Source organism: Tachyglossus aculeatus, chromosome 10 (genome assembly GCF_015852505.1).
Source record: "Tachyglossus aculeatus isolate mTacAcu1 chromosome 10, mTacAcu1.pri, whole genome shotgun sequence".
In the NCBI taxonomy this organism is placed as follows: domain Eukaryota; kingdom Metazoa; phylum Chordata; class Mammalia; order Monotremata; family Tachyglossidae; genus Tachyglossus; species Tachyglossus aculeatus.
This window is the reverse complement of record NC_052075.1, coordinates 49477783-49501298: the sequence shown is the minus strand read 5'-3', so window position 1 is coordinate 49501298 and position 23516 is coordinate 49477783. Positions and strand designations below refer to the sequence as shown.

The window sequence follows — 23516 nt, the reverse complement described above, 5'->3', positions numbered from 1 at the left end:
GTTGGTATTTGTTAAGCGCTTACTATGTGCCAAGCACTGTTCTAAGCGCCCGGGGGACACAAGGTAATCAGGTTGTCCCACGTGGGGCTCATAGTCTTCATCCCTATTTTCCAGATGAGGGAACTGAGGCCCAGAGAAGTGAAGTGACTTGCCCAGAGTCACACAGCTGACAAGTGGCAGAGCTGAGATTAGAACCCACGACCCCTGGCTCCCAAGCCCGGGCTCTTTCCACTAAGCCACGCTGTGGACGGCAGACCTCCAGACGGAGTGTGGCATTGAACGAATGACACCGATATGGCCAAGCCAAGGCAGGGTGGGTGACCCTGTGTGAGGGCGCTGGGGTGACACTCCCCGCCCCCGAAATGCGTGACCCCCTAAGGCTCTGACCTGTCCTGTCCGCCCTGCCCTGCCCTCAGGGAAGCAGCGTGGCTCAGAGGAAAGAGCCTGGGCTTTGGAGTCAGAGATCATGGGTTCAAATCCCGCCTCCACCACTTGTTTGCTGTGTGACTTTGGGTGAGTCACTTCACTTCTCTGGGCCTCAGTTACCTCATCTGTAAAATGGGGATTAAGACTGCGAGCCCCCTGTGGGACAACCTGGTCACCCTGTATCCCCCCCCCCAGCCTTCCCCCGCGCTTAGAACGGTGCTTTGCACATAGTAAGTGCTTAACAAATGCCATCATTAGTATAGCAGCGTGGCTCAGTGGAAAGAGCCCGGGCTTTGGAGTCAGAGGTCATGGGTTCAAATCCCGACTCCGCCAATTGTCAGCTGTGTGACTTTGGGCGAGTCACTTCACTTCTCTGGGCCTCAGTTGCCTCATATCTGTAAAATGGGGATTAAGATTGTGAGCCCCCCGTGGGACAACCTGATCACCCTGTATCCCCCCGCGCTTAGAACAGTGCTTTGCACATAGTAAGCTCTTAACAAATACCATCATTAGTAGAGCAGCATGGCTCAGTAGAAAGAGCCCGGGCTTTGGATTCGGAGGTCATGGGTTCAAATTCCAACTCTGCCAATTGTCAGCTGTGGGACTTTGGGCAAGTCACTTCACTTCTCTGGGCCTCAGTTACCTCATCTGGAAAATGGGGATTAAGACTGTGAGCCCCATGTGGGACAACCTGAGCACCTTGCTACCTCCTCAGCGCTTAGAACAGTGCTTTGCACATAGTAAGTGCTTAATAAATGCCATCATCATTATGATGATGATTATTATTAATATTATTATTACCCTGCTCTCTGTGCCCTAATGCAGGTGTCATATGAACGCGGGGGGAGTAGTGTGGCCGCCCCTGGGGGGGGCTCCTGTCCTTGACTCCCCCCGACAGGCCCCCTCCTATGCAGGAAAGGGGGGGGAGGCCGCAGAGGGGTCACAGGTCAGGGGGTCACGGGCTGGGGTCAGGCTGGAGAGGGGCCACGGGGGCTATGAGAAACAGCATGGCTGAATGGAAAGAGCCCGGGCTTTGGAGTCAGAGGTCACGGGTTCAAATCCCGGCTCCGCCAATTGTCAGCTGTGTGACTTTGGGCAGGTCACTTCACTTCCCTGGGCCTCAGTTCCCTCATCCGGAAAATGGGGATGAAGACTGTGAGCCCCCCGTGGGACAACCCGATCACCCGGTAACCTCCCCAGCGCTTAGGACAGTGCTTTGCACAGAGTAAGCGCTTAATAAATGCCATCACCATCATCATCATTCCCTGGGCCTCAGTTCCCTCACCCGGAAAATGGGGATGAAGACGGTGAGCCCCCCGTGGGACAACTCGATCACCCGGTCACCTGCCCAGCGCTTAGGACAGGGCTTTGCACAGAGTGAGCGCTTAGTAAATGCCATCGTTATTATTAGTAGAAAGGGAAGAGGGGCGGAGGTCGTCGGGAGGAGGAGGAGGAGGAGGAGGAGCTAGGATGATGTGGGGGGCGGTTGGGGGGACGGGGAGGGGCCGGAGGAGGGAGGAGAGAGGGAGCGCGGAAGGAGGAGGAGGAGGAGGAGAGGAAGGGAAAGGAAAGGAAAGGAAAGGAAAGGAAAGGAAAGGACGGGAGGAGAGGAAAGGCCAGGAGGAGAGGAGGCGAGAAGCCGAGACGTCGGGGATCGGCGGGGGCGGGGGGCGGGGGGCTCTGCGGATGGCAGCGGGAGGGACCCCGGCCCAGCCCGGCGCCCGGGGGGGGTGAGGCCCGGGCCCCCCCAGGACCCCCCCCCCCCGGAGCCCCCCGCCGCCCTGCCCTCGGGGCCGCCATGGCCTGAGCCCCGGGGGGCGCCCGGGCCGGGCCGGGGGGCCTGGGGGGCGGGGGGCCCAGGGGGGACCACGCCGCCCGGGACACGGCCGACCCCCTCGGCAGGTGAGCAGTGTGTGTGTGGGGGGGCGGCCCGGGGGGGGCGGCGGTCCGGGGGGCGGCCGGCCGGGGGGCCGTGCCCGCCTCTCCATCCCTGGCTCTGCTGGCGCGCCTCTGTCTGGGTCCGTCTGTCGGTGTGTGTCAGTGTGTGTCCCTGTGTGTGTGTGTGTCCCTGTGTGTGTGCGTGCGTGCGCGCAGTGTGGTGCGGAGGGCGGGGGGCTGCGGGCCGCAGCGCGCGGGCCGAGGGGCGGAGGGGACCCGGGGGCCCTCACCGCCCCCCCCCCCCCCGGGATCCCACCCCCCGGCGGGATTGGGGGGCGGGAGGCCGGTCCCGGTTGCCACGGGCAACGCCAAACTGGGTTATGCCCCAGTCCTGGCTGCTCTGGCCCAGTTTCAAAGCCCCGGGGGTTGGGAGAGGGGGGCCGGCCGGGAGGACCCCCGCCCCCCCACCCCGCTTTCCCGTCCACTTTGACCCCGGTGTCCACCCGACCCCCCTGTGCTCCCGACCTCCCTCCTTCCTCATCCATCTTTCTCCCGGCTCCATCTCCCCTTCTCGTGTTGCCCCTTTTTACCCTTGCTCTCCTTTCTCCCCTTCCCCGGCTCCTCCCCAAGCCCTTTCCCCTCTTTTCTTCTCTCCAGGTCTGTCTGTCTGTCTGTCTCTCCGTGTCTCTTTCTCCACGCCCATCGCCCCCCGCCCCGGTCACCCGTTACCTTCAGGTCTTCATCATCCCGCTGGGCTGCCCCCCACCCCCTCCCACCCTTCATGCTTCCTCTCTGCTTCTTTACCGATGCCGCTCTCCTTCTCTCACCCCTCTTTTTCTTCCTTAGTAGGGAGCCCGGGGCCTAGCCTCCTCCTGCCTGCCCAGAAGCCTACTCACCCCACCTTCCTTCTGCTCCTTTTCCACTTCTCACCCTTTCCCCAGCTCTCCTCGCGCCCTCCTCCTCCACCTCTCACTGCTTTCCCTCTCTGCACCATGCCTCTCCAGGCCTCCAACTTCTCCCTCACTCTCTTCCTTTATCCCCTTGGTCCATGTCTTTCCATTTTCTCTTCCCTTCTACCTTCTCCTCTCTCTTTCGCTTCTCACCACATTCTCTCTCCCTCACTTTCTCTCCTCCCATTCCCCCGCCCCCTTCTCTTCTCCCTTTCCCTCCCTCCCGTCCCTCTTTCCCCCATTTCTTTCTCCTCCTTCGCTCCTTCCTCTCCCTCTGCCTTTCTCTCTCTCTCTGTGTCTCTCTCTCTCTGTGTCTCTTTCCCTCTCTCTCCCTGGGTTGGCAGCCCATGGCCTGTCTCCGCGCCAGCTGTGTGCCAGCTATTATTAGCCGCCGGCGTTTGATTCATGCCGCCCCAGCGATGGTGCCAGCTCTCCGCCTGCGAGTGGGGGGGGGGGGGGAAGGACGAGGATGGTGGGCACTGGGCCCATCTCGGAGAAGGAAGGACGCGCAGCTCCGCTATCGGGTGGGCTTAGAGCCGGGGCCCCTGCCCCTGTCCTCTCCATCCTCCGCTCCCCGGGCCTGCTCCCTGGTCCTCCCATTTCCACCCAGGGGGTCTGGGGTCAAGGGAGAAGGGGTGAGGAGCAGCAGCAGCAGCAGAGTGGGGGTGATGAGGGCAGAGTCCCGGAGGGGTCATTGGCAGGGAGGGGGCCGGAAGCCCCGGGGCCCAGAAGGGAATCCCATCCGTCCATCCGTCCGTCCGTCCGTCCGTCCGTCCCCCCCAAGCCCCCTTCACACACCTGTGCTGGGAGCCCCGGCCCCTCCCTTCCTCCTCCCTTCCCCTCCCCCTTCCCCAAAGCCGGCAGAGCCCTCACTGCTTCCCATCTCCATGGAAACGCGGAGGAGCCAGGCCTGCCACCAGAAGAGGGCCAGGCTGGCACTCAAGTTTCCGGTGCTGGTGCTGGTGGGGGGACAGGACAGGTGGGGGAGGGAAGCCCCCAAGAGACGGTCATCTGAAGATATGATCGACTGCACCCAACACGCTAGAGGAGGTCACCGCGACTCCACACCCTAGACGGGGTCGCCCCAACTCCACGTCCTAGGTACGGTCACCCCAACTCTACGCCTTAGGTAGGGTCACCCCAACTCCACACCTTAGCTATCATCAGCCTAACTCCACGCTCTAGTTACAGTCACCCCAACTCTACGCCTTAGGTAGGGTCACCCCAACTCCACACCTTAGATATAGTCGCCCTAACTCCACGCTCTAGATGCGGTCACCCCAACACCACGCTGTAGTTACCGTCACCCCCACCTCCGCTCCCTAGATATGGTCACCCCAACTCCACTCCCTAGATATGGTCACCCCAAACTCCACACCCTAGATATGGTCACCCCAAACTCCACCCCCTAGATTCGGTCACCCCAACACCGCACCGTAGTTACCCCAATTCCACATGCTAGAAAGGATCACTCTAACTCTGCACTCCTGAGACAGTCACCCCACCTACCACGTCCAGACTCGGTCACCACAACGGCCCCAGGCAGTTACTCCGGTCCCCGACACAGACCGTTACGATTACGGTATCTGCTAAGTGCTCGCCCTGTGGCAAACACTGTTCTAAGCGTCCATCCCAGCTACACCCCCAGATGCTCGCAGCCATCTACACCCCTTCTCCTTCTCCATGGAGACTGTCACCCTAACAACACCTTCTTATTCATTTTCAGCCACCTACCCACTTCTGTGGACACTGTCCCTCTGCTCCACCCTCCTGTGGTTGCCAGGATCTTGCTATCTATGTATCCGTCTCTCTCGCCATCTCTCCTCTCCCCTGAGCGTGGATCGCTCCCTTAGCGACGCCTGTTCCGTGGTCACCGTCCCCCCATCCACCTTAAACACCCAGCAGCCCCCCGCCCGCCCGTCCCCCCCGATACTGTACTCACTTCGCCAAACTCTCATCCTCGGGAACCCTGCCAAGTCCACCTCTGGGGGCCTTCCCCTCGACCTCTGACCTCTCAAGGGGTTGCGGCCGGTTGTGGGTGGGTTGAGAAGAGGGGGTGGGGTGAGGGGCCGGAGTGGGGTAGGGAGGCGATTCTTCTTGGACTAATTTTAGTGGCCGTGTGTGCGGCGGATTAACTGGGACAGCGGCCCCCTGGTGCCCGCTGGTATCTGGGACGCGGCCGCCCCGGGTCAGTGGCAAAGTGGGGCGGGCGAGGGCGGGCCAAGGACGAGGGGAGAGAGAGGGTTCGGAGTGTGACGGAGAAGGCCGCGGCGCCTGGGCCTCCGGGGGTGGCAGGGGCTTGGGAACCCGCCTGGGCCTCGGGGGGGTGGGGGGGGGCAGAGGTGGGCAGCTGCCAGCCCCAGGGTGCGGGCTGGTGAGAGCCCGACGGGTCGCGGGTTGGGGGAAGACCGTGAAGCAGGTGTGAGGGCCGCGGACCGGCCATGCGGGCGCTCGGCCGGGATCGGTTCTGGGCCCGGCCGGCCGGGAGCCCCGATCGGTGGAGTGGCGGTCCCGCCGGCCTGGCGGTGGCCCGGGAGCCGCTGTCGGAGTGGCGGCGGTCAAGCCGGGGTGGCGGCGGCCCGGCCGGCCGGGAGAGGCCGTCGGTGTGGAGGTCGGTTTGCCCGGGTGACCTTCGGCCCGCGTGGGGGAGGCGGTGCCTGGGCAGTCCTCAGCCGTCCCCCCCAACCCGGACCCCCAAACCCCGGGGAGGGCGGCTGGTCTCTCCCGGCCCTGACCCGCCCCCCGTCCCCCCTGCCCCCAGCTCCCTGTGATGGTGCCGACCCCGAGGGGGCGGCCCGACGATGCCCCGGAGCCCGGCGTCCAGCGAGGAGGAGCGACGCAGCGCGTCCGAGTGTCCCGAGGGCGGGTCGGAGTCGGACAGCTCGAGGGACGGCCGGGGGACGCGGGGCCCGGGGAGGGCCGGGGCCGGGGGGATCAGCCTGGCCTCCGCCCACCGCCTGCAAGGCCGCTCCATGTCCGTGCCTGACGACGCCCACTTCAGCATGATGATGGTCTTCAGGATCGGCATCCCCGACCTGCACCAGACTGTGAGCCGGGGGTCGGGGCTGGGCCCGGGCCTGGGGGTGTCGCAGAGCGGAGGGCAGCGGCCAGGAGCGGGAGGGTCGGCGGTGGCCGGTTCTGCGGTGGGGACCCCGGCGGACAGGCGGTGGGGAGGTGAGGAGCCGGGGTGGTTGTCCCCAAGAGGGGTGGGCAGGGTGGGTGGGAGGGGACGGGCCCCATCTGGGACTGCTCCACCGGCCCTTCCGACTGGGTGCTGACCGTTCTCCCCCCCCCCCCCCCCCCCCCCCCCAGAAATGTCTCCGCTTCAACCCGGATGCGACCATCTGGGCGGCCAAGCAGCAGGTCCTTTGCGCGCTGAGCGAGAGCCTCCAGGACGTGCTCAACTATGGCCTGTTCCAGCCCGCCGCCTCCGGCCGTGATGCCAACTTCCTGGAGGAGGAGCGGCTGCTTCGCGAGTACCCACAGTCCTTTGAGAAGGGCGTGCCGTACCTGGAGGTGACCGACCCTTGCCCCCCACCCCAGTCCCCCCAGCCCTCCAGGGCCAAGGGGGCCCGGTGACCGACCTCTGCCCCCCACCCCAGTTCCCCCAGCCCTCCAGGGCCAAGGGGGCCCGGTGACCGACCCCTGCCCCCCACCCCGGTCCCCCCAGCCCTCCAAGGCCAACGGGGCCCAGATGCTCTAGCTGCCGATCCCCAACTCTCTCCTCTCCCCCGGCCCCCGGTCGCCCCCCACTCCCTATCCCTCTCGGGAGGCTGGTGGAGAGCAGGAATGGGGGAGTGGGGCTGGTCAGCCACTCAGGTGGCCTTGCCCCGCCAAACCGTTTCCCAGCCCTCCCCACCTCCCCCGTCTCTCATTTGTCTCCACGTCTCTTGGGGTCCCTCCGCCTCCGCGCCCCTCTGTGCCTTTGGAAGCGTTTTCCTTTCCCTCGCCCCGTCTCGGTGTCTGCCTCTCGGGCATCGCTGGCTCTCTCTGACTGTCTCCGTCTCTGGGTTTCTCGTCTCCGGGCCTCCGCTCTTGTCTCCTCCCCGGGCCAGTTCCGGTACAAGACTCGGGTGTACAAGCAGACAAATCTGGATGAGAAGCAGCTGGCAAAGCTGCACACTAAGGTGAGGACCCCTGCCCCGAGACCCCCGCTCCCCCCACCCCCGACCTCCCCAGCTCCCCGGGCCCGGGGCTGTGGGGAATCGGTGGGTGAGAATTGGGGCAGGATGGTTGCCGTCTGCCCGCCGTCCCCTTCCGGTCCACATCTCCTGCCTCCTCTTCCTCCCTCTCTGGATCCTCCCTTCCCCTTTCCTTGCTTGATCCCACTGGACCCGCTCTTCACCTGTGCGTCTCCCACCTCCTCTCTTCCTCCTCCTCCTCCCTCCCTGCTTGGCACCCTTGGATCCCCCTCGGCCCCTGTCTCCCGGCCGCTGCCCCCCCCGGCAGACGGGGCTGAAGAAGTTTCTGGAGTACGTACAGCTCGGGACGTCGGAGAAGGTGGCCCGCCTGCTGGACAAGGGGCTGGACCCCAACTACCACGACTCTGATTCTGGGGGTATGGGCCGGGGGGCCGAGGGGGGCTGGGGGAACACGGAACCCCACCCCTCGGACGGATGGATGGCAGAGAGAGGTCGAGGGAGGGGTGGTCCCCGGCACCAGCTCCCGCAGAGATATTCCCGGCCCTCTCTCCCCTGTCACACGTCTCTCCTCCCGGCCCAGGGTCCGCGTGGTCCCGTGGCTCCTTCGTGACCTTCCGCCTGCCCCCTGTTCCTCTCCCAGAGACCCCTCTGACCCTCGCGGCCCAGCTGGAGGGCTCGGTGGACGTGATCCGGACCCTCTGCCTCGGCGGCGCCCACATTGACTTCCGCGCCCGCGATGGCATGACAGCCCTGCACAAGGCCGTGTGTGCCCGACACTGCCCCGCCCTCACGGTACGGAACACCCTCTGCCCACCCGGGCCCGCCCTCCCCCTCCTGGGTGTCCCCCTTGGTCTCCTCCCAACCCCCGACCCCACCGAGGCCTTTTAAACTCTTCCTCTTCCCCTTCCCGTATTTATTTTCACGTCAGTCTCCCCCGCTAGTCTTTGTAAGCTCCTTGGGGGTGGGGACTGTGGCTGTGAACTCTACTGGGCTCCCCCAAGCACTTAGTACCAATGCTGTGCACAGAGTAAGCGCTCAGTAAATACTATTGATAGACCGATGGGTTGATTGAAATGGGTTCGGGCGTGGCGCTCCCTAAACATTATGACCTGGGAACCCTTCCTGGGCAAACTCCCAACCCCCGGAGTTCGGGGATCACCCTCATCCCCGGCCTCTGTACCTCCCAGGGCCTCCGACCCCTCTGTCCTGAGTTCTCCCGGCTAAGGGCCCATTCCTTGGGGGACCCCAAGTTTCCCCGCTGAACCCATGAACTGGTCCCCAGCCTCACAGAGGCAGAAGTATTTATTTTATTTTGTTAGTATGTTTGGTTTTGTTCTCTGTCTCCCCCTTTTAGACTGTGAGCCCACTGTTGGGTAGGGACTGTCTCTAGATGTTGTCAACTTGTACTTCCCAAGCGCTTAGTACAGTGCTCTGCACACAGTAAGCGCTCAATAAATACAATTGATGATGATGATGATGATGAAGTAGCGGATTGGCTGGAAAGCCCCCTCTCCCCTAGCCTTCCTCACATCCCTCAGTGGCCATAACTGCTCAGCTGGATGGGAGCACGTGTCTTCAAATGGAACCTCCCTTTCCCCTCCCTCCCGTCCCCCTCTTTCCCTCCTCCCTCCCCCATCTCCCTCTCCTGTCCCACCCTCCCTCCCTCTCTCCCCCACCCCCCTCATTTCTTCCCTCCCTCCCTCCCCTTTCCCTCCCTCCCACCCCCAGAGAAGCAGCGTGGCTCAGTGGAAAGAGCCCGGGCTTGGGAGTCAGAGGTCATGGGTTCTAATCCCAGCTCTGCCACTCATCAGCTGTGTGGCTTTGGGCGAGCCACTTCGCTTCTCTGGGCCTCAGTTCCCTCACCTGTAAAATGGGGATGAAGACTGCGAGCCCCCCGTGGGACAGCCTGATCTCCTTGTATCCCCCCCAGCGCTTAAAACAGTGCTGTGCACATAGTAAGCGCTTAACAAATACCATCATTATTATGATTATCCCCCTCGTCCCTGCCCGTTGCCGCCATCCCCCACCGCCCGCCGCAGGCACTGCTGGATCTCGGCGGCTCCCCCAACTACAAGGATCGTCGCGGCCTGACCCCGCTCTTCCACACGGCGATGGTCGGGGGTGACCCGCGCTGCTGTGAGCTGCTGCTGTACCACCGGGCACAGCTGGGCACAGCCGACGAGAACGGCTGGCAGGAGATCCACCAGGCAAGGCGGGGAGCCGGGTGGGCGGGAGCTGGGCTGGGGGCCGGGGGGGGACGGTCCAAGGCCCGAGGCCCGAGGCCCTGATGTCCAGCCCGGCTCCCTGCCCCTCTTCCAGGCCTGCCAGCGGGGTAACTCCCAGCATCTAGAACATCTACTCTTCTACGGGGCAGAGCCCGGAGCTCAGAACGCTTCTGGGAACACGGCCCTGCACATCTGTGCCCTCTACAACAAGGTCCGTCTGAGCCGCTCCCCGGTCCGTCCACAGACCCCTCTTACTTCCCTCAGCTCCCTCCACTTGCCCCCTTTACTCACTGCCCAAGATCCCAAGGAATTCCCCCTTCCCACACCGCACCTATCCATCTTCCTGCCCTCTTCCTCCTTCTTCCCTGGAGAGGAGCCAGAAACCCGGGGCCTTGACTATTCTGCCTCAACATCCCTCCCCCCACCATCAGGAGCGTGTCCTAGTGGGAAAAGCGGAGTCGCAGGAGTAAGGAGACCCTGGTTCTAATCCCAGCTTTGTCACTGGCCTGCTGTGTGCTGCGTGAAGTGACCTTGGGCAAGTCACTTCACCGTGCCTCAGTTACCTCATCTGTACTCTCCCTCTCCTCTAGATTGTGAGTCCCGTGTGGGACAGAGGCGCTGTCTGAGCGTCCCTCTGAGCCCCGTGTGGGTCAGGGACTGCGCCAGGTCTGACTGTCCTGAACCAACCCCGGCACTTAGTACAGTCCCCGATGCCCAGTGAGTGCTTCCTAAATGATTGTTGTTATTACCGCATCCTCATTATTATCTTTATGCTGGTGATTATTGTCATTAGGAGACGTGCGCTCGGATCCTGCTGTACCGAGGGGCCAACAAGGAGATGAAGAACAACAGTGGCCAGACCCCGTTCCAGGTGCCAGGACGGGGAGGGAAGGGACGGGAGCCGGGAAGGGACGCACTGGAGCGGGCCGGGGGGGGGTGGACCTGGATCCGGGAAGACAGAGAGCGGGTGGGGAGCGTCAGGAAGGGAGGGTGGGAGGGTGGATGGATGGATGAAGGGGAGAAGATGAGGAAAGGAAAGACTGGGAATGGAGGAGCATTGGGAGAACTGCTGAAAAGCAGCAGGGCCTGGGCCCCGGGAGTCAGAGGATCCGGATTCTAAACCCGGCTCTGCCACTTTTAAAAATTATTTTTTATGGTATTTGGTAAGCGCTTACTATTTGCCAGGCACTGTACTAAGCTCTGGGATAGATACAAGCTAATCGGGTCGGACCCAATCCCTGTCCCACATGGGGCTCACGGTCTTAACCCGCATTTTACAGATGAGGGAACTGAAGCCCAGAGAGGATTAGTAACTTGCTCAGATCGCACCGTGGACGAGTGGCAGAGCCGGGATTGAAACCCAGGTCCTTCTGATTTCCAGGCCCGTGATCTACCCACTAGGCCATGCTGCTTTCTCTAGGCATGCTGGGTGACCTTGAGCAAGTCACTGAACTTTTTTTTAAAAAAATCATATTTTTAAAAATTGGATTTGCCAAGTGCTTACCGGGTGCTAGGCTTTTTACTAAAAACTGGAGTAAGTACAAGACAACCAGGTTAGACACAGTCCCTACCCAACGTGGGTTTATGCTCTTAATCATCATCATCATCATCATCATCAATCGTATTTATTGAGCGCTTACTGTGTGCAGAGCACTGTACTAAGCGCTTGGGAAGTACAGGTTGGCAACATATAGAGACAGTCCCTACCCAACAGTGGGCTCACGGTCTAAAAGGGGGAGACAGAGAACAAAACCAAACATACTAACAAAATAAAATCAATAGAATAGATACATACAAGAAAAATAAATAAATAAATAAATAGAGTAATAAATATGTACAAACATATCCTCATTTTGCGGATGAGGTAGCTGAGGCTGAGAGAAGTGAGGTGACTTGCCCAAGGTCACACAGCAGACAACTGGAGGAGCTGGGATTAGGACCAGGCCCGGGCTCTTTCCACTAGGCCGTGCTGCTTCTCTGGGCCTCAGTCTCCTCATCTGTAAAATGGGGATTCAGTACCTATTCTGCCTCTCCTCTAGACTTTGAGTCCCGTGTGGGACAGAGACTGCGCCTGACCTGATTAACTTGATTAAGCGCTTAGCACAGTGCTCTGCACACAGTAAGTGCTCAATAAATACGATTGAACTTGTAGCCACCCCAGTGCTTAGAATAGTGTTTGGCACTTAGCACTTAGTAAATATTATTATTATTATGTTATTATTAGTAAATGTTATTATTAAATGCCATTACTTTTAACTGGAGCCTGGCCCAGGGCCTGTTATTGAAGCAGCACCCAGGAAACCAGTAGGTGGTAGGTAGTAAGTAGGTAGCCACTAACCAGATTCATTCATTCATTCCTTCATATTTATTGAGCGCTTACTGTGTGCAGAGCACTGTACTAAGCGCTTGGCTAGATATTCATTTCTAGATCTCACATTTAGTCACACCGGGCTCCAAAACCTGGTTGGATTTTGACCCCACCCTGGGCGATCCCTTTTTTTTTTTTTAAATGGCAGGCACTGTACTAAGGTGTGTGTAGCTGTAGAGTAGACGGCATTTGATGATAATAATAATAATACTGTACTGAGCGCTGGTGCAGATACAAGATAATCAGATTGGACACAATCCCTGTCCCACATGGGGCTCACCGTCTTAATTGCCATTTTACAGATGAGGTGACTGAGGCACAGAGAAGTGAAGTGACTTGCCCAAGGTCACCCAGTGGGCAAGTGGCTGAGCTGGGATTAGAACCCAGGTCCTCTGGCTCTCAGGCCTGGGCTCTTTCCAGTAGACCAGGCTGTTTCTCAAAAATAATAGTAATAATGATTATTGTTCATTCATTCATTGATTCATTCAATCGTATTTATTGAGCACTTACTGTGTGCAAAGCACTGTACTAAGCACTTGGGAAGTACAAGTTGGAAGCACCTACGATGTGCCAGGCACTGTTTTAAACACCAGGGAAGATACAAGATAATCGGGCTGGACGCGGTCCCCGTCCCGCACAGCATTCACAGTCTTAATCCCCATTTTACAGAGGAGGGGACCAGGGCGCAGAGAAGTTAAGTGACTTGCCCAAGGTCACACAGCAATCAATCAATCGTATTTATTGAGCGCTTACTGTGTGCAGAGCACTGTACTAAGCACTTGGGAGGTACAAGTTGGAAGCGCCTACGATGTGCCAGGCACTGTTTTAAACACCAGGGAAGATACAAGATAATCGGGCTGGACTCGGTCCCCGTCCCGCACAGCATTCACAGTCTTAATCCCCATTTTACAGAGGAGGGGACCAGGGCGCAGAGAAGTTAAGTGACTCGCCCAAGGTCACACAGCAATCAATCAATCGTATTTATTGAGCGCTTACTGTGTGCAGAGCACTGTACTAAGCGCTTAAAACAGCAGACTTTAAAACGGGCTCATCGGGGCTCCTTAAGTCCGTGAGCAGTGCACCCTGGGCCAGCTCCATCCGGCCCAAGATAATAATAATAATAATGATGGCATTTATTAAGCGCTTACTATGTGCAGAGCACTGTTCTAAGCGCTGGGGAGGTTACAAGGCAATCAGGTTGTCCCACAGGGGGCTCACAGTCTTAATCCCCATTTTCCAGATGAGGTCCTTCAAGGCCCTACTTCCCTTCAAGGCCCTACTGAGAGCTCACCTCCTCCAGGAGGCCTTCCCAGACTGAGCCCCTTCCTTCCTCTCCCCCTCGTGCCCCTCTCCATCCCCCCCATCTTACCTCCTTCCCTTCCCCACAGCACCTGTATATATGTTTGTACAGATTTGTTACTCTATTTATTTATTTATTTTACTTGTACATATCTATTCTATTTATTTTATTTTTAGTATGTTTGGTTTTGTTCTCTGTCTCCCCCTTCTAGACTGTGAGCCCACTGTTAGGTAGGGACCGTCTCTCTATGTTGCCAACTTGGACTTCCCAAGCGCTTAGTCCAGTGTTCTGCACACAGTCAGCGCTCAATAAATACGATTGATGATGATGATGAGGTAACTGAGGCCCAGAGAAGTGAAGTGACTTGCCCAAAGCCACACAGCTTGGGAGAGCGGGGATTCGAACCCATGACCCCTGGCTCCAAAGCCCGGACTCTTTCCACTGAGCCACGCTGCTTCTCTGTGATGTCTCCCCCTTTTAGACTGTGAGCCCACTGTTGGGTAGGGACTGTCTCTAGATGTTGCCAATTTGTACTTCCCAAGCGCTTAGTACAGTGCTCTGCACATAGTAAGCGCTCAATAAATACGATTGATGATGATGATGATGATGTCACCTCCCGCAGTGACGCCAAAGGATGCTGGGAGGGACGGGGCGATGGTTGTCCTTTTTGACATCCAATCGCCTGGTTAGGGTTGGACCACCTAACTCCCTCGCTTGGCCTCCTCGGAGACCCTCAAGGACCGATCCCCTCCCTGGAGCCTTCTAATAATTTTGTCCCTCAATAGTAATAATTCTTGTGTTCAGCGCTCACTATGGGCTCCGCGCTGTGGTAAGCGCCGGGGGGGATGCAGAAGAGCCAGGTCGGACCCTGTCCCTATCCCGCCCAGGGCTCACGGCTAAGAGCTCAGCACAGCGCTCTGCGCACAGTAAGCGCTCAATAAACATCATTGACCGATTAAGAGGGAGAAGGGTATTCTAACCCCGTTTTACAGACGAGGACAACCAAGTGAAGCGACTTGACCGAGGCGGAGCTGGGATTCGAACCCAGGTCGCAATCAGTGGTATTCCCAATCACCGTGCTAAGCGCTTGGGAGAGTTGGTACCCTACAGCAGAGTTGGTAGACGCGATTCTAGACTGTGAGCCCACTGTTGGGTAGGGACCGTCTCTATATATTGCCGACTTGTACTTCCCAAGCGCTTAGTAATAAATAAATAAATAATGACGGCATTTATTAAGCGCTTACTATGTGCAGAGCACTGTTCTAAGCGGTGGGGAGGTTACAAGGCAATCAGGTTGTCCCCCAGGGGGCTCACAGTCTTAATCCCCATTTTCCAGATGAGGTAACTGAGGCCCAGAGAAGTGACTTGCCCAAAGTCACCCAGCTGACAATTGGCAGAGGTGGGATTTGAACCCGTGACCTCTGACTCCAAAGCCCGGGCTCTTTCCACGGAGCCACGCTGCTTCTCTGAGCCAGGCTGCTTAGTCCAGTGCTCTGCACACAGTAAGCGCTCAATAAATACGATTGATTGATTGATTGATTGATTTCTGCCCAGAAGGAGCTTACAGTCTACAGGGAGGAGACAGACATTAAGACAGATCTGACTCCCAAGCCTTGGTCTTTCCACTAAGCCACGCCGCTTCTCACTTTGCCCTCTGATATCCTAGTGTGCACCTCTCGTCCGTGGACTTATACAACACGCCTTGAATTCACTGGTGTTCTCTGTGTACACCATTTCCTTCTTAATGAAGTCCGCGTGCTTACCACCCGGTGGGGGAAGAAATGGTTCCTTTGCCGGGAACCTGCCCCCTGCCCTGATGCTGTGGGGTGCGAGAGCCCGTTGTGGGCAGGGATCGTCTCTCTTTATTGCTGTATTGTACTTTCCAAGCGCTTAGTATAGTGCTCTGCACACAGTAATACGATTGAATGAATGAATGAATGAATTAGCAACCTCCCTCCTTCCCTCCTTTTTTCCCTATTTGCCTCTCACCCTCCTTCCCTCTCCTTCCATCTTTCTGCCCTTCTTCCTTTCCCCTCTCGGACGACCCTGCTGAGAGCTCACCTCCTCCAGGAGGCCTTCCCAGACTGAGCCCCTTCCGTCCTCTCCCCCTCATCCCCCTCTCCATCCCCCCCAACTTACCTCCATCCCTTCCCCACAGCACCTGTATATACGGATATATGTTTGTACATATGTATTACTCTACTTATTTTACTTGTACATATCTATTCTATTTATTTTATTTTGTTAGTATGTTTGGTTTTGTTCTCCGTCTCCCCCTTTTAGACTGTGAGCCCACTGTTGGGTAGGGACTGTCTCTATGTGTTGCCAATTTGTACTTCCCAAGCGCTTAGTACAGTGCTCTGCACATAGTAAGCGCTCAATAAATACGATTGATGATGATGATGATGATGATGACCCCTCTCTCCTCCCTACCCCCTTCAGAGCAATTTAGGGTTGGGGGAGCCGTGGCGGTTGGGACGGCACTGGGCGCGCCAGGCCGGGAGCATGATCGTCAAGCGATTGTTTCTGTGCCCCGCTTGTGTCCCCACTTCCAACAACCCCGGCCCACCTGTCCCAGCTGGACCTGGGCTAGACTGAGATGGCCGGTTGTGCCAGGCCAAGATTTTCAGCCTGGACTGGGACTGTAGCGGGCCGACGGGTGAAGGCGGGAGACGGGGCCGAAGGTCGGAGTGAAGATGAGCCGTGGAGGGGATGGGAAGCGGGTGAATGGGTTCGACAGGAAGATGGAGGTCCCGGGGAGAGATGGGTGCACCCTCCGGTCCCCTCTCCTAGCCCCAGAAGACATAAAGCAGCGTGGCTCAGTGGAAAGGGCACGGGCTTTGGAGTCAGAGGCCATGGGTTCAAATCCCGGCTCTGTCAGCTGTGTGACTTTGGGCAAGTCACTTCACTTCTCTGGGCCTCAGTTACCTCATCTGCAAAATGGGGATTAAAACTGTGAGCCCCCCTTGGGACAACCTGATCACCTTGTAACCTCCCCAGCGCATAGGACAGTGCTTGGCACATAGTAAGCGCTTAACAAATAATAATAATAATAATAATAGCATTTATTAAGCGCTTACTATGTGCAAAGCACTGTTTATTAAGCGCTGGGGAGGTTACAAGGTGATCAGGTTGTCCCACGGGGGGCTCACAGTCCTAATCCCCATTTTACAGGTGAGGTAACTGAGGCCCAGAGAAGTTAAGTGACTTGCCCAAAGTCACACAGCTGGCAATTGGCAGAGCTGGGATTTGAACCCATGACCTCTGACTCCAAAGCCCATGCTCTTTCCACTGAGCCATCATTATTTCCCTTCAAGGCCCTACTGAGAGCTCACCTCCTCCAGGAGGCCTTCCCAGACTGAGCCCGCTCCTTCCTCTCCCCCCCCCTCCCTCTCATCCCCCCCGCCTTACCTCCTTCCCTTCCCCACAGCACCTGTATATATGTATATATGTTTGTACGTATTTATCACTTCTATTTATTTTACTTGTACATATCTATTCTATTTATTTTATTTCGTTAATATGTTTTGTTTTGCTCTCTGTCTCCCCCTTCTAGACTGTGAGCCCACTGTTGGGTAGGGACCGTCTCTATGTGTTGCCAACTGGTACTTCCCAAGCGCTTAGTCCAGTGCTCTGCACACAGTAAGCGCTCAATAAATACGATTGATTGATTGATTGATTGATTGAATCCCTGAGAGATCAGGAGTGGAAGCCGGGGAGAAGGGGCAGAAGCCAGAGGATCTGGGGTTGAGGAGTGGCGGGCCCCCCAACCCCGGTGACTCCCACTGCTCTGCCTCCTAGGTTGCGGTGATCGCGGGGAACTTCGAGCTGGGGGAGCTGATCCGGAACCACCGGGATCAGGATGTGGGTGAGCGAGGCGGGAGCCGGAGGGGAAGCAGGCCGCAGGCCGGGCGGGAGAGGAGGGCAGATGGCGGCGGAAAGAGGTGCCACCCAGGGCCGGAGGAGAGGGTGTAGAGGGACGGACCCCGGCGGGGCTGGGGCGCTCCTGCGAGTGCCCAGAGTTGCTCCGTGACCCCGCTGTCCCCCTCACCCGCGCCCCCCGTCACCAGTTCCCTTTCAGGAGTCGCCCAAGTATGCGGTGCGGCGCCGGGGAGGCCCCGGAGGCGGGGGGCTGGCCGTGCCCCCACCCCTGCTGCTCCGGGCCAACAGCGACACCAGCATGGCCCTGCCTGACTGGATGGTCTTTGCGGCCCCCGGAGCCCCCACTCCCGGCGCCCCCGGGCCTCCCGGCCCGGTCTCCGGACCCCCGCCCCCCTCCCACCCCACGCACCCCGCCGGGCCCAGCACCAAGCTCAGCAGTGGGACCCTCCGCAGCGCCAGCAGCCCCCGGGGTGCCCGCGCCCGCTCCCCGTCCCGGGGACGGCATCCTGAGGAAGGCCGGAGGCAACCGCGTGGGCGGCCCAGGTACGGGGAGCCCCTCCCAATGCCCAGCGCCTCTCCCCAGCTTCCACTGCCCCATCCCCCCAACCCCAGCTCTGCCCTGACCTCCCTCCCAATCCCTCTCAACTCTCCCCTTCCCATCCCAGGCACCCCCACACCCCCAGCTTCCCTCCCCGGTCACTCTTCCCAACTCCTTCCAAGCCCCTCTCCCATTTCTTTCACATTTTACCTCTTAGAGCCAGGTCCAGCTCCCTGGGTTTCCTGTGACCCCTCACACTCTTCCCCCTGAGCCCCGACTGCCCAGAAGCTCTCCCAAGCCCTCCAGGATCCTGTACATTCCCCTCTTTCAGTTGCTTCCCTGCGGTTCCACAGACTCCCTCCAACCCCTCGTGACGCCTCAGATTTGCCCGCAGACACTCCCAAAACTCACTTCAGAAACTTGAGGCCCACAAACCTTCCCCTCCGACCCCTCGCTGTCCTTCAGGGAGACCTGTCCAAGTTCTCCCCAGGGCTTCTCCCGGGGACCCACCGAGTCCTCCCTCCAGCAGCCACTGTTGGTCTTTCCCACGTTCCCCGCCAGCCACTACCTGGCTGGGATCATCAAGGCCTTCCCGCCTCCGGGTCCCTGGCCAGTCAGCTAGCCAGATGGCCAGTCAGCCGGCCGCAATCCCCACACCTCCCCAACGTGAGACCTGATTTCACCCAGATCCTGGGGTCCCATCCTGCCCCATTCTCACTCAGGCCTTCAGCTCCTCCACCCCTCCCCTCCTCTCCTGTGCCCCCCGCTCCCAGGTCCTTTTCTCCTCGGCCCCCTCCTTACCATCTCTCCGACCCCTCTGCCATCCGTGTCCACCTGTCTCAGCTCTAGTGGGACACCGCGGGAAGTGCCGGCGGCCGGGCCGGGGTCCTCCGCGGGCCCCGGGGGTCCCGGGGGCTCGCTCGGCAGCCGGGGCCGGCGGAGGAAGCTGTACACGGCCGTGCCTGGCCGCTCCTTCATGGCTGTGAAAGCGTACCAGGCCCAAGGCGAGGGCGAGATCTCCCTCAGCAAGGGAGAGAAGATCAAGGGTACGAAGAGGGGAGGGTCGTGGGGGGCGAGGGAGGGGGACGGGAACGGGGAGTGGAGTGCGTGGCGGCGAAGGCGGGGATGGAGCCTGGGGAGAAGGGCTGGTGGGGGGCTGCGGGGTAGAGAGTGAGGGGGAGGAGGGCGAGGTGGGCTGGTGGGGAAGATGGGAGACCAGGGAGAGAGGGCGAAGCTGAAGGAGGACCAGGGGGAGAGGAGACGGAAGAGAAGGGCGTGGGAGGAGATGGAGGGGCAGGAAGTGAGGAGCTGGAGGGACAGGGAAAGACGAGGGAGGGATGGGATGGGACGGAGGCGATAGAGTGAAGGGGGTGGGTGGGAAGAGGATGGGGCCAGGGGCCAGGCCAGGGGACCTTGAACACCTCTTACCCTCCCCCCCCCCCCATCCGCCTCACCCCCAGTGCTCAGCGTGGGGGAAGGCGGGTTCTGGGAAGGACAAGTCAAAGGTCGCGTCGGCTGGTTCCCCTCCGAATGCCTGGAGGAAGTAGCCAACCGCTCCCAGGAGGGGAAGCAAGGTACAGGGGGGTCCTGGGACCCCACACCCACCCTGGACTCCCAAGCCCTCCTCTGCACCTCCGACTCGCCCTGTCCCTGCCCCCACCCGCCCCTTGCCAACCCCCACTCCCTCACTCTAAGCCCCCGTTTCCCCAAGCCACCTGGGACCCCTCCAGCCCCCCAGTGCAGCTAAATGCTTATGGGAGTGGGAACTGGGGGCAGGGGCAGAGGGGGGGATGGGACGGGAGGGAGGGGTCACTGGGGAAGAGGGCCTGCTGTGTGGGAGAGCAGCACGGGCCCTGAGGGTCTACCCTGCTTGCCCGTTTCCCCCTCTCAGACAGCCGGAGCGACAAAGCCAAGCGTCTCTTCCGCCATTACACAGTTGGCTCCTACGATAGCTTTGATGCCCCCAGGTAAGATCCCTCCCCCCAACTCCTCCCTCCGAGCCCCAACTTCCCGCCCCCCACCCCTCCGCCTAACCGTCCCCCCACCTTCTCTCCATCCTCTCTGTCTCTGACCTTTTAACAACCTTCGGCCTCCCTCAGGCCCCTCTCCCCACCTCTGGTCTTCCTTCCCTCCTCAACAACCCCTCTTCTCCAGATTGTATTGGGGAGCCGGCCCATCTTTGGGGGGAGAGAAGGGTCTCTGACCCCTGCTGCGACAGCAAGGGACCTGGAGGCCTGCAGGGGAGACCCCCTCCTCCACTCCCCATTGCCCCCCTGAAGTGTCCCAGGGCAGTGTATCTCTCCTGCGAGAGCGGAGGGTGAAAGTGGAGCCTGGGGGATGTGTGGATACCTTGGGGGTCCAGGTGGTCTCACCGAAGATTCGGGGGGCACTCATTCTCCTGCCCTTCCAGCTGTGGGGACCGCAGAGAGCTGGGGACGGTCGTGGCCCAGGCCTCGACGCGTGGGCCCTTGGTCCTCGCCGAGATTCATCTGATTTCCTGTCCTCCTTCCCCCAGCCTCTTCACCCACCCTGTCCCTCTGCCTCTCTTTGGCCATCCCCACTCCTCAACCTCCCCTCACCCCTCGCTGCCCCACCTTGCTCCCGGAAGACCCTCCACTACTCCCTGATGGCTCTCCCCGTCAGTGGCCCCTGATCCCCAAGTTCTCACCGAACCCCCTGCTCCCCACTGATTCCCCCCTCCCCCTCTTTCTGACACCACTGGAGAGGATGGGGAGGAGGGAAGAAAGGCGACTGGGGTTGTGTGTACATGTGTGCACGTGTGTGTGTGTGTGGGGGGTGGCATAATAATAACGACGGTATTTGTTAAGCCCTTACTATGTGCCAAGCACTCTTCTAAGCGCTGGGAAAGATACAAGGTTGTCAAGTTGTCCCACTTGGGGCTCACGGTGTCGGTGCCTATCTGTCGAATGTGTGGAATTCTGGGTGAAGGAGTCTCTCTGGGGTGGGATTCACACTCAGGACTGGGTAGAGAGCAGGCTGAGAGGAGGCAGGAAGGAGTTCTGCGACCAAGGGTCGGGGCCTAGAGCGGGGAGGATTCAAGGGCCCGGACAGGGATTGACAGAACTCTAGTTTGATGTTTCAGGATGAAGATTCTCCGTTGTGTTTAGAGCACCGATCCCATTAAATGTGTCCCAAACCTGTGTGTGTCCATATTCTGGGGCAGTGTCGGGGCACGGGGGAGGGTTCTGAAGCTCGGGGATGGGGTGGGGGGGACAATATGTTGCATCTGTCTTTGATCTACGCACATGCGTGTATCTGTTTTTCTTGCTGCAATCTGTTTCCCCCTTGTGTGTCTGACATTGTGTCTCTGTCTCTCCTCCATCTCTTGTCCTCTGGGTGTCTCTACCCCATTCTTTCCCTGTGGGGGTGTCTCTGTCCAACTAGTTTGTGTGTATCCCTTTCCCTGAGTGTGTGGGTTCCATTCCCTGGGGTTGTTTGTTTGTGACATGAGTCTTTCTGGCTCCGAGTGATGTGTGTACGTGTGTGTGTGTCCTGGCTACCTGTTCTTGAGTGATTGGACTGTGTGTTCCTCTCCCCTTGTGTTTCTCTGGGCCCTACTGCTCTGTTGGTTTGTTTGGTGTGGTGTGTCCCCATGTGAATCTGTGTCCCTGTGTTGTGGGATGTTTTTGGCAGGTGTGCGTTAGCACAGATTCACGCAAAGGGTTCCGGTGTGACCCTGAGCTGTGTGGTGTAGAAAGTGCCCCTCACCCCTCTCGTCTTGGCTTTCCTTCTCCTCCTGTGCTGTGTGAAGTGTGCGGTGGGCGAAGAGCGTCTCCTGTACGAGGTGTATAGTATAGGGAAGGCAGCGAGTGTCCCCTGTGTGAGGTGTGTGGTGTGGGATGGATGGGTGTGTGTCTCCTGTAGAAGGTGGGTGACGTGTCCCCGGTGTGAGAGGTGTGAGATGTGTGGTGGGAGGTGGGAGGCGTGTGTCCCCTGTGTGTGGAGTGGGTGGCGTGTGTCCCCGGTGTGAGGGGTGTGAGGTGGGCGACGAGTGTCCTCTGTGTGAGGTGTGTGGTGTAAGGTGGGTGGTGTGAGGCGGGAGGCGTGTGTCCCCTGTGTGTGGAGTGGGTGGTGTGTGTCCCCGGTGTGAGGTGCGTGTGGTGTGAGGTGGGCGGCGAGTGTCCTCTGTGTGAGTGTGTGGTGTGAGGTGGGTGGTGTGTGTCCCCGGTGTGAGGGGTGTGATGCGAGGTGGGTGGCGTGCGTCCCCTTTGTGGGGTGTGAAGGGTTTAGTGTGGTGTGGTTGATGATGGTATTTGTTAAGCACTTACTATGTGCCAAGCACTGTTTTAAGCGCTGGGGGAGATACACAGTAATCAGGTTGTCCACGTGGGGCTCACAGTCTTCATCCCCATTTGACAGATGAGGGAACTGAGGCCCAGAGAAGTGAAGTGACTCGCCCAAAGTCACCCAGCTGACTAGCGGCGGAGTCGGGATTAGAACCCACGACCTCTGAGTCCCAAGCCCGGGCTCTTCCCCACTAAGCTAGGCTGCTTCTACACGCGCTGTGAGGCTAGTGGCGGGTATCCCCGGTGTCAGGGGTGTGAGGAGTGTGGTGTGGGGCGGGCAGCGTGTGTTCCCTTGTGTGAGGTGTGTGGTGTGGAGTGGGCGGCGTGTGTCCCTTGTGTGAGGTGTGTGGTGTGAGGCCGTTGGTGTGTGTCCCCTTGTGTGAGGTGTGTGGTGTGGAGCGGTCGGCGTGTGTCCCCTTGTGTGAGGTGTGTGGTGTGGGGTCGGTGCTGTGTGTCCCCTTGTGTGAGGTGTGTGGTGTGAGGCCATTGGCGTGTGTCCCCTTGTGTGAGAGGTGTGTGTTGTGAGGCCATCGGCGGGTGTTCCCTTGTGTGAGGTGTGTGGTGTGGAGTGGTCAGCATCTGTCCCCTTGTGTGAGGTGTGTGGTGTGGAGTGGTCAGCATGTGTCCCCTTGTGTGAGGTGTGTGGTGTGGGCAGTCGGCATGTGTCCCTTTGTGTGAGGTGTATGGTGTGGGGCGGGCGGCGTGTGTCCCCTTGTGTGAGGTGTGTGGTGTGGGGCGGTCGGCATGTGTCTCCTGTGCGAGGTGTGTAGCGAGGGGCGTGTGTCCGCCGTGTGAGGAGTGAGGGGTGTGTCCCCGCGCCCCATGTGAGGGGTGTGAGGGGTGGAGCCGGGGGGGGGGGGCGTGTGTCCGCCCTGTGAGGGCTGTGAAGGGTGTGAGGCGTCCCCCCCGCCCCGCCACCCGTGTGAGGGGTGTGTAGAGGGTGGCGTGGGTCCTCCTCGTGAGGTGTGTAGCGGGGGCCGTGTGCCCGCCGTGTGAGGGGTGAGAGGGGTGAGGGGTGTGAAGCGTGAGGTGTCCCCCTCCGGTGTGAGGGGTGCAGCAGAGGGCGTGTGTCCTCCGTGTGAGGTGTGTGAGGCGTGAGGGGTGTAGCGGGGGGACCTCCGTGTGTCCTCCGTGTGGGGTGTGAGGGGTGTGAGGCCTGCCCCCCCCTCCCGGGGTGAGCAGTGTGTAGCGGGTGGCGTGGGTCCGGGGTGTGAGAGGCGTGAGGGGTGTGAAGCGTGAGGGGTGTGAGGGGTGTAGCGGGGGGGGGTGTCCTCCGTGTGAGGGGTGTGAGGCGTGAGGGGTGTGAGGTGTGAGGCGTGAGGTGTCCCCCTCCGGTGTGAGGTGTGTAGCGGGGGGGCGTGTGTCCTCTGTGTGAGGGGTGTGAGGGGTGAGGGGTGTGAGGCGTCCCCCTCTGGTGTGAGGTGTGTAGCGGGGGGGCGTGTGTCCTCCGTGTGGGGTGTGAGGGGTGTGAGGCGTGCCCCGCCCCCACCCCGGGGTGAG

The 23516-nt window shown here is 59.7% G+C and overlaps 1 protein-coding gene across 1 annotated transcript in view; it reads left to right on the top strand.

Moving 5' to 3' along the window:
• The first annotated feature begins 6046 nt into the window (after positions 1-6046).
• The window catches only part of SHANK1 (SH3 and multiple ankyrin repeat domains 1), a 42016-nt gene continuing 24546 nt past the window's right edge, over positions 6047-23516 (top strand). Inside the window, 13 exon segments of the mRNA XM_038752367.1 lie at positions 6047-6301; positions 6567-6770; positions 7310-7381; positions 7704-7812; positions 8037-8188; positions 9436-9603; positions 9716-9832; positions 10415-10492; positions 17091-17157; positions 17360-17714; positions 18553-18755; positions 19170-19283; positions 19601-19676. Coding sequence (XP_038608295.1) covers positions 6056-6301; positions 6567-6770; positions 7310-7381; positions 7704-7812; positions 8037-8188; positions 9436-9603; positions 9716-9832; positions 10415-10492; positions 17091-17157; positions 17360-17714; positions 18553-18755; positions 19170-19283; positions 19601-19676 — 1961 coding nt within the window. The 5' untranslated portion in view covers positions 6047-6055.